The sequence below is a fragment of the Anoplophora glabripennis genome, unplaced genomic scaffold (genome assembly GCF_000390285.2).
Source record: "Anoplophora glabripennis isolate ALB-LARVAE unplaced genomic scaffold, Agla_2.0 scaffold166, whole genome shotgun sequence".
Classification (NCBI taxonomy): Eukaryota; Metazoa; Arthropoda; class Insecta; order Coleoptera; family Cerambycidae; genus Anoplophora; species Anoplophora glabripennis.
The window spans coordinates 697,163-708,264 of NW_019416519.1; the positions used below are offsets into that span (position 1 = coordinate 697,163).

Sequence of the window (11,102 nt, forward strand, 5' to 3'; positions counted from 1 at the left end):
CTCGGCTATCCACGAGTAGATTTGATTTAAACTTGGTACACATTATGCGTATTGGGGGTTCTCATAATTGACAGAATATTAGTCCTATCGCATTAGCCAGTGGCGTGCAAAGGGGGGATGCGTGGCCCCTTTTTTAAAAAAAAAGTACGCCATTGAGTTTTTCGAAGAATGTAAAGTAAATTTAAATACTACCATACAAAAGCAATCTAAAAGGTCTCTTGGTATTTTTCGATAATACGCAGCGTTCATGAGATTCTTGGACTATTAAGATTCCAATGCATGATAACATGGCATGGTAGTGCTGAATGAGAAAAAGAGATATTTTTCTTTGAATTCAAATGCTGCATTAAAATTGGTAGCAACTTTTTTGTTTCGCAGCAAGCTTGCAACTTGTAAATATTTCCATTACTTTCCTCTACTCAATGTCGTAATTTTTTTTTCAAGCATTGAAATCTTAATACTCCAAGAATCTCATGAACGCTGCGTATTATCGAAAAATACCAAGCGACCTTTTAGATTGCTTTTGTATGATAGTATTTAAATTTACTGTATATTCTTCGAAAAACTCAATGGCGTACTTTTTTTTTGAAAAGGGGCCACGCATCCCCCCTTTGCACGCCACTGGCTAATGCGATAGGACTAATTTCTGTCAATTATGAGAACCCCCAATACGTATAATGTGTACCAAGTTTAAATCTAATCTACTCGTGGATAGCCGAGATATGTCAAAAAGTGTTTATTTTTTTTTAAGCTTCAACGCCCTGTATCTCCATAACAAAGGCTTTCATAACAAATTTTTATAGAGCAAACTACACTTAATTTTTGTTAGGAAATACATTCCTGCATTTTCCAAATTTAAAGTGAAAACACCCTGTATTTATTTTAATTATTTTTGTTAATTAACTAATACTAATAACTGTTGGATCAAAACAGTAATATTCTCAAAATACATAAAATTTTATCATTTGATATATTAGCCACTGATAGTGTTCTCTTACGCATTGCATTATATCTCCTATATAATAACATCACTTATAAAAATAAACATTAAATCATTCAACAATTTTTCGCTGTTTGTAGTAACTGTTGTCTACATTGAAATATACCTAACAGGTATGTTTTTTTATCGTGGATTAAGGAGAAGGAGATATGGATTGATAATAGATAACGATAACTGAGTGCTGATGAAAATTAAAATGTTTGGTAAAAGGGACTAGTAATCTGACGAAGCAAAGTTAAAACTTTAGATAGGTAGCAACGAAACCAATAGAAAGCCAAGAGACTAACTTTTAAAAATTAAATTGAATTGTGTACATTTATAAAAAAGGATTAATTAATGAGAAATTAATTATGAACTATGATGTATTACACACATAGCAGCTATACATTATAATAAATATTTATATTATAGGTCGAAAACTGGTGATTCTGTAAATATGGCGCAAACTATAGTCGCAGTACAATCGAATGTGTTTGTAAACATACATAATTAGAAAGCAGTTTCATTTGCAACAAAAGGTCGATAAATGTATATAAAATGTATTCAAAATAACAAAGAGTTGGTTGCAAAATCGCAAATCGGCCAGCGTTATGTAAGGAAAAACATTTAGAGAACATGCAAAAGGAAGATGATTTTTCTGTAGCTATTTAATTTCATAAATGCAAAATTTCTTATGCTATAGGAATTAAATAAAACTCATATTAAACGTTTTACTATGTCAATCGTTTATTTATTTAAGAATTCAGAGATGGGAACAATTTTCAAAAATAAATTACCCCAGCATTACCCTAATCAAAAATAGATTCAAATTAAATCTCTCAAGACACATTTTTTTTTTCAAAATGGTAAATTGTGAAAATAAAAAGAAATTATTTAACATGTAATTCCTCTAGTTACATGTAAAATACTTTCAGTCAAGCTTCAAGTAATCTTGTTATAGCAGAAAAATGCTTACTTATAACTTACTGCCCATTCACATGGCACTATAAGGATAGAGCCCTATCATTTATTCGAAATGGTAGTTAAGTTGAATCGAATTTAGGATCTAAAGGGTGTTTGTAAATAAATGCGAAATATTTTAGGGGGTGGTTGACGAAGTTATTTTGTGAAAAAAAGTTCATATAAACGTAGGTCGAAATATACTTCGTTTCCGATATACAGAGTGTTTAAATTTTAGTTTTTTATTTATTTTTATTAATTATTTCAAAGAGTTTTAAAGATGTTGACTGGAAATTTGATGATTGTATTTTATTTAGAAATATTGAAAGCAACCTACTAGACAATGTATCAATAGAAATTAAAAATACACAACTTGCAATAAAATATGTTTTATTTTTTTCCTCAAAAACGGTGCATCTTACGAAAACAATTGAAGAGACCAATTTCATTCAGAATTGATGGCGGATTTCTAAAAAAATATTTAAACGGGAAAAAGTCAGCGGCATACCATTTTTTTTTTTATTAAAAATGATTGTGGCATTCTCGCACGAACACCACTGGTGCAAGTAGAAAAATTCGGATCACCCCAAAAAATGCTCATTTATCCCTCCAAAGCGTTTTTCAAATTTCGAGCCATTATCTTTAAGACTCTTTGAAATAATTAATAAAAATAAATAAAAAATTTAAATTTAAACACTGTATCTTGGAAACAAAACATATTTCGACCTACGTTTATATGAACTTTTTTCCAGAAAATAACTTCGGCAACCACCCCCTAAAATATTTCATACTTATTTACACCCTGTATAAGGTGCGTTCCAAAGTAAACAGAAATTTTAAGAAGTAAGAAAAATAAAGTTTTTTTAGCAAAACTGATTCATTTTATTCAAAATAGTCCCCTTCCGATTCAATACAGCGACTTGTGCGGTTTAAAACACGTGGAATGAGTGTTTTAGATCGTCGGGGATATCCTTCAAGATTAAAATTGAAAATTTCGCGTCAAAATTTGCTCGACGGCATGGGGAGCGGCCAAACCACTAGATTTTTTTAAAACAGTCCTTAAACATGGTACTTTTGCAGTTCACTGTAGAAAATAAGCATGGGATAAATATGGAATAATAGAAGACTGAGAAAGTAGACAGTAATAACTATTACATTCAATTATCTGGATACTATGTACATACGAATGTTAGTGCAAAACAATGTGTTGTATTTTCTACTACCAGACAAATGATAGACAACATATCAAAATATAATACAACTTATCCCTCAAAGGGTTGGAGACCGCAGGGTCCTACTTACCTTTCAATCACACATTTTCCTATCCAATATTTTTGCCTGAATTTTATTACCGCGCGTTTTTGAGGTCGCTGATTGCGAATCTGAGGTCCGAATCCGAAAATTGCTAAATAAAAAATGGCGGATCCAATATGGCGGATGTAAAAACCGGAAAAGCATTTAAAATTTGAGGATTATAGCTGTGTCATTGAGGGAATTTTAAAAGAAAATGTTAGAGTATGTTAAGTCGATTTATTAGTAATGTAAGTTTGTTTTCACCCTGTTCTCCGGTATAATTTTTAACTAGTTTTTAATGTAGCTTATTTAGTTTAATTTTATATTGCATTATAAAAAGTTATATGGAGTCAAAATTCTTGACAACAAAAAATTTTTGTATATTAGGATGTTTCCTATTTCAAATAAAGATTATATTATATTATTATTGAAACTTCAATCAATCACAAATACAATAGAGCAATAAAAATAGAATGTATGGATANCCTTACTATAATCTAACAAGACCAGTACCATAGCTTCACTATTATCTCTTGACTTAAAAATATCATCTGTCAAATCAGAATCCACGCCTAAAACCAGATTGTTTTTCCGGAAGGACATTGTTGGCATTTAGAAATGCAGTAATTTGCATTTCCATAACTTTTTCAATAATCTTGCTCAATGCGGGTAAAATTGAGATCGATCGAAGATGGGTAGGCTATGTGGGATTGTTAACCTTAGGAAAAGGAATGACGTTTGCACATTTCCAGGATTTAGGAAAATAAGACTGATCTATACATGTATTTATTATTATTGAAACTTCAATCAATCACAAATACAATAGAGCAATAAAAATAGAATGTATGGATAGTTTAAAAATTATCTCCATGTTTCAGAGATGCTAACAATATACACAAAATACACAATCAGCTGATGATTATATTGTAATGATTAATGTCAATAGTGCATTTATTAGCAATATTCGGTATAATCACAATTAAACAGTTGAAAATTTCCAGTAAACATAAAACTTTATTAGTCCATAAATCTGGCTTCAAATGCCAACTAGAAACGATCTGTTTTACAAAGTATTTACTAATTATTTTTTATGAGTCCACTGCCCTGTAAACTTAAATTCACTTGTAACAAACAGTTACTTACAGTTTTTTTATCGTTAATTTATTAATGACTTACTGTACCTGTAATATCAAAATCTAAAAATAAAATGATTAAAATTAGATAGGATGAAAATATATTGAAAGTATATTGAGCATACTGGAAAGAAAGAGAGGAAATTACTTTTGTGATGCACTGATATTATCCACCATAGCGTACTGTATGGCCGTGTATTGGCCTGCTTTGGTCCTCAGTCTCCAATAAATTCAAAATGCTTGCATCAGGTTTAGTTATGGTCTTCGTAAATTTGATGATATTTCTCATAGTTTTAAAAATTCGAAGTGGTTTAACCTCAGTGCTAGATCCAGTTGTCCTGTTTGACTTTTAAGTTATTGTTATGTCATATACTCGAATATTTAATCTCAAAGCTCGTTACGAATTTGATGTGCACCATTTGCCCACGCGTAACGTTGTAACTTTTGTGTTCCAAAGCATGGGACTGCTCTGTTTCAACGGCCATTTTCTTACAATACCATGAAAAACTATAATACTTTGCCCAATGATTAGAGCTGTCAAAATTGGCTGCGCACCAAAGGCGTGCGGATCATCAACATAAAATAAAGTGAACAATTACTATAAGATTTATGTCATTGTATCATTGTGAAACACGTAAATTGTTTTGCGCATCGTTGCCATCCGTTCCACAATTTGGATGGAATCCGTTATAGATCGCATCATCTACCCTTGTTTCAGCGAAACATTCGCGCCGGTAATAAAATATCTTAATCTGAAAAGAACGACCATTCGACATGAACTGATGTAATTAAATAATCCACTTCCAAGCTGGTCCGACACGGTAATTTCCAGTCAGGGTTGTATTTAATCCAGTAGGAATGAAATTTTTTATTATTTACTACTTCAAATGGTAAGTTACATCTAATCAGTATGAAGATTACATCAAACATAAATTGAATTTGAGTCTCCTGGTATTCGCGTTTTTTTATACGTGTGTTGTGCACTGTTTAATACATATTACTTTATGTTTATTAATATTTACTTTAAACATTTTTGTACATATACAAGTATGTATGTATATACGGAATTACATTATTGTTTATATTTTTTTAGTAAAAGAAAATGTTCGTTATAACGAGCGTTCAAATAAAAACGTGGTCGAAGTTGGCTCTGACACATTGGACGTAGGGCGTAGCTTATAGCGACCAACTTAACCTCATTTCTCAACGAGCTGTATAGCAGCTGTCAGTTTCAATAACAAAGCGGCGATACAGCGCTTTGACAGATGACGTTTAAGTTCATTTGCTATTCGCTACGCCCTACGTCCAAATTTTCAGAACCAACTTGACCACGTTTTTATTTGAACGCTCGTTATATCTTTCCTTATGACCCATATGCACTTGAAATAACACGTATTGAGCCGTTTTGTTGGACAAATTTACTACTGATCCAACTGTGATACTGACCTGAGTACATAATTTATTACTTGCTCTTTTTATTAATTTTATATAAAAAATATAAAAAACAAACATTTAAACGAAGAGAGCAGCTTAAATAAGTATTTTTAAAACCCATTAATTTCTTTTACTTTCATAAAATTCTTTTCTATTCCAAAAAATATATCTCTGTTTTGTTTTCCTGTGTTAATAATTTTATAGCTACTTGCCGGTAAATTTGTTTTTTTAGTCAGTATATTACGCATTGTTTGCTATTTTTTAGCACTAACTATGCTCGACATAATTACACTCAATTATGCATTAAGGGACAACTAAAATCGTAAAAGAAATCGTTCGATTACAGGGAAATCGGCAACTAAACCGACAACTAGGCAACCCGCGTAGCTGACTGACGGCGCCAATGGCTAGCGGACCGATTGTGACAGCTCTGCAATGATGTCAGGTCCCGCAAGATTTAAAAAAGTCTGATCTTTATCAGTTAATTATTGTATTAGTTGGTTGTATTACTTTATTATTACTGGATTTAATTTTTTTCGTAATATGAATGAGCATTTGGGTGTGTTGTGTTTAAATAATTGTTTTTGTTTTTTTATGTTATTTCATTTTTGCTATAGCGTATGTTTGTAATGCTTTCTTACTTTCCTGGATGGTTATATGGAAGAGCTCCGTATGGTGAATACTGAATATCGTCATCCTTTAAATATTTCCTTGTATAAAATTTTTTTTTGTGATATCAATAAAGACATTATTGAAGTACAATGTAACACATTAAGCAAATATATACCCTTTAAGTTTGTTTATCTTTGTATACACACAAACAACGTACACAATTTATCTCTGATAAATACTTTGTAATCATATCAAGTTTGAGGCAATAGGTAAAAAAATAAAATATCGCACAAAATGAAATGTCATTGAGTGGTATTTAATTTCAAATGTAAATTATAAAATTCGCAACTATACAATTATTAACACTTATAAACAAGAAAATAGTATTGAATATTTTTAGTAACAAATTATTAAATTATTAAAGTCATAAGACACTATAATTCTTCAGGCGTAAGTAAAATTTTTTATGAGCCAAAAAATTTGAAAAAACGTTAAAGACTAAAAAAATGTTCCCCGGTAGCTATGTTCAACACTCTACAAAATTAATACATACCATCTTTCATGTAAAAAATGAAGTTAAAACATTGACCTCTGATTTTTGATAAATTCAGCATTTGTCGAACATTATTCTAAAACGACTCATCAATCAATTTCACAGATTATAAAGTGTTAATAAGAAGCATACGTTACTTTTTGTCTCGTGTCTTCTTAGTTGACAAAAGTCTTGTCGAAGGTATGTCTGATATGCCATTCTTTAAAAACATGTACAGTTTTTTACTTTAGATAACTTTAAATAACATTAATTAGTATGAATAATTTTAAATATTAATAAATACAAAAATATGTAAAAGGTACTTTTTAGGTACTTAAACTTGGTTATTTACCAATTTTTTATTAATTTTTCGCCTAATAAATTCATCAAAAATTGACAATTTTATAAAAAAACAAACGAAAATTTGTGGGCAATATAACTGATTTTAATTTATTTGCACATTATGGGGATTTTAGTGACTTAATTATTATTCTATATTACCACTATTATTTTTAAAAAATTTACACTTCTTTTTATTTATATCGTTAATTAAATAGTTTATTAAAGTTTTTATAGTCTTTAATAAATTGTTTTCAAACATGCAGATATGAATTAAATAAATACATTTGTTATCTTAATAAGCAACTTTCACTATGAATGAAATTGAAAAATAGTACAAATACAGGAAATTGACAATTTCTTGGACAATGAAAAATTGATAAATATAAATAGGTCTTATTCTTTCGATGAAAGATTTAAATTTATTATAAATTATAATTGTATAATAATCATAAATTGTCTTTAAAAGAAGAAATGTGTCAGCAAATATATCCACGGAATTACTTTAAGTCATTTGATATAAAGCGAACAGTTTAATTAGAATTAGTTAGTTTACTAAAATCTAAAAGAAATTTTATATGTAAGTTCTAAGATAACACTGTTGTTAAGTTTTATATGTTGTTATAATCTAATAATAACCAATAGAATTTCCTGTTTATTTTTATTTTATTAGGTTTCCTTTCCTTTTCTAATTACAATCGCTTAAAAGTTCTATTCAGTGCTTTTTTTAATTAATTAATCAAAAATTGAAATATTTTACCTAATCATTTTTACTAATGTCAATTGATAAAACTAGAATAATTAAAAAAATAACTAAATTAAAATTTTTGTAAAAACATGTAGGTAAAAATTTTATGAAATGACAAATTTTAAGACATAAAATTTGTCGCTTATAGCTACACAAACTTAGGGTACTATTCCGATTTTAATAAGAATAATAAATTTTAATTCACAGCAATATTAGAATACTGACCTGCTATTCGAAGAACTGCACGATCGGCGCTGTCCAGAGCAAGAACTGATAAAGGTTGTTCTCTGGTCCACTCTTGGAGTGTCGGATCTTTGTCAAAATCCATTCTTCAGAGCATCTTCTCCTGGAAAATTAGAAGTATCAGAAATATCGAACATTAAACAGAATGCCTGTTCGCAAATATCAAACATAACTTCGAACAAACTCTTTTCAATTGGTTTTGACAAGTTGAGTAAATTAAAGAAAATTATTCATTTTAGACGAAAAAGAACCAAGGCTCCTTGTCAAAAGTATCAAAAATAATATCACATTTACTCAAATATATCTGAAGATTTTTTATGTAGATAGATGAATCATGGCCTAACAATTTAGTTAATTATAGGCAAATCTCAATGGATTTGCAGATACATATATCAAGCAGTGACGGGGATATTAGGGGGCACTACATTTAAAAATAGAATAGAATTTTCACACCACTGAAAGAGTTCTAAAGTTCTTCGTGATAGTACCTCTCAGTATATCCGCCACTACTTATATATCACTGGTTGAATGATTTGTGTATCGATTGTGAATTTTTGCCTTTAGTTAATTATGTATACTGTTAATCCAAGTTTCATCAGTCTAAAAACCACCCAGTGGCTTTAGATTTTGGATCTTTAAGGCTTTTTTGTCTAAAATAACCCAAGGAACGACCTCGTGAAGTTATCACATAGGTATGTAATTAATTACATATTACTAACATTTTTGAGTACCTACTTTCTTATTTAACGCAATGGATTTTAATAATTTTTTTGTGTAATTTTACATAATTTTTAATTTTTTTCCAGTAGCAACTACAAGTATATAGTTCAAAGCCTACTGTACTAAAAGAGTGAAAAAAATAAAAACGAGAAAAAAAGTGTAAAAAACCAAACAAATAATAATATAAACACAAATATATCCAGAGAAGAAAAAATTAAAATAAAACAACATCTTCCCATATACTTCCTTTGAAACCAGTTAGATTTTTCTCTACAGTATACAGGCACCTTTAGAACTACCTAAGTAAAACTACCTACCAATGAACCTTCTTCACGATATTTAAAGAATTTACTTTACCAAGTCAAATATTTTATCAAGAGTTTTAACAAATCCACATTCCAAATAGAAAACAAGCAAATAAATCTTAGTTTCTATGTTCATTTCATATGTACCTAGATTACCTAGAATATGATTTAGAGGTCAATTTGCTATGGTTTGTAATTTTCTTACATACTAATTTAACATCATCTTTATCAACATTTTATTCGTAGAATTGTTCAACAATCGTAAACCTAAGCGTGACATTTGCCTAGAAGAAACAAGAACCACAAGGTATGCAAGATGACCGTGGAAGTTTACCATTTTTTAGCAATGACAAATCTATTTCAAACGTAGCCTCAGTATGTCCAATATGTGTGGTTGTTTGGGACCCTCAACTTTGAAATTCTAGAAAACATAGTTAAAGCTTTGACAAAAATAGGATTTTTTTACCCGATTATCCACGTTATCAACCTCATAAAGCTAATTTAATAGAAATATAGAATTTGTCATCATCAATCACCATGTAATATAAATATTTGTATGTCGATTACAATCGCTTATACAATTTACTTTCTATAACTCAACGGAAGTAATAAAATTTAAACAAACATCGTTACAGTCATTTTTAAATAAGTATGTATATGATATGTATGTTATAATCTATTTATATATTTTTTAAGTTAAAGATTTAAAAAAATAAGATTATGTAAAATGGGTCAACAACTTCTTTGACTATTTTCAATTTTTCTTTCAGAAAACTGTAATTTTTGTGAGATAAAGATAAACAATTTACGAGACGGGTTAATTTAAAACAATGATAATAATTAAATGTTAAGATTTAATTTATTTCTTCAGACTAGCGTCAGCCTGGCGCTCTAGGTCATAAAAAGGGTCGATCGATGTTGAACACCGCCTACATTGAATAGCATAATTAACTCTTTTGGTTATCTGACTTTTGTCAGTACACCATCATGAATTTGAAACAGATTTTTTTGAAAACATGTGAAGTGAAATAGGGGAAAAAAACGGGTTTGACTCGAAATAAGACATACATAATAAAACTCTCTTGAGAATTTTCCATTTAACAGACAATCTTATGATTCTGAAAACAACTTATATTCGTATAGTGGAGCAAATATTTTGAAGTTTTTAGTGACTTCCACAATTTCTATAGTCACTCATATATGTTTTATCATTAAACACTTAAATATTTCAGTAAATGTGATAATTTTTCAAAAACGACTAGTTTTAAATGCTTTAAATTTATTAAAACACCTAGGGAATCAGCCGAAATTCTATGAAATAGTAATGTTTTAAAGTTACCTACGACATGCTTTAGTAAAAATTCTGAGATTTTTTTTGTAATTTTTCTCTGGCAGCATTAGTATTTTCTCATAGATTTAGGTACCAAAATTTCTATTTTAAGGCGCAAACACTGTACAATTTGCATCAATTACTATCACATCTGCGTTGTCACTCATAAAAATGTGACAAATTTATTCATTTAGTATACAGGGTGGTCCGAACTTTATGCAGGAATCTTCGAGGGCAGATAGATCTCTTTAAAATAATATGTGTTTGCCTTATAAACATAGGTCTGGAACGGCACCGTTTTAGAGATACAGGGTGTTGAATTTGTCAAAAAAAATTGATTTTTTGTTTATATCTCCGGAATCTATTAACCGATCTCAATAAAATTTGGTACATATAATGTATGATAGTAGGCCCTATATTCCCTGAAATATGAGCTTTAAAGGTTCAACCAGTGGTGTACAACTGGACAGGGGT

General features: G+C 29.6%; 1 protein-coding gene across 1 annotated transcript in view; it reads right to left on the minus strand.

Annotated features, from left to right (window-relative positions):
- The window catches only part of LOC108907022 (microtubule-actin cross-linking factor 1), a 389,967-nt gene that overhangs the window by 356,443 nt on the left and 22,422 nt on the right, over window positions 1–11,102 (minus strand). The window contains exon 2 of the mRNA XM_018710510.2: window positions 8,256–8,376. Within this exon, the coding sequence (XP_018566026.1) occupies window positions 8,256–8,358 (103 nt within the window). The 5' untranslated portion in view covers window positions 8,359–8,376. The remainder of the gene's footprint in view (window positions 1–8,255; window positions 8,377–11,102) is intronic.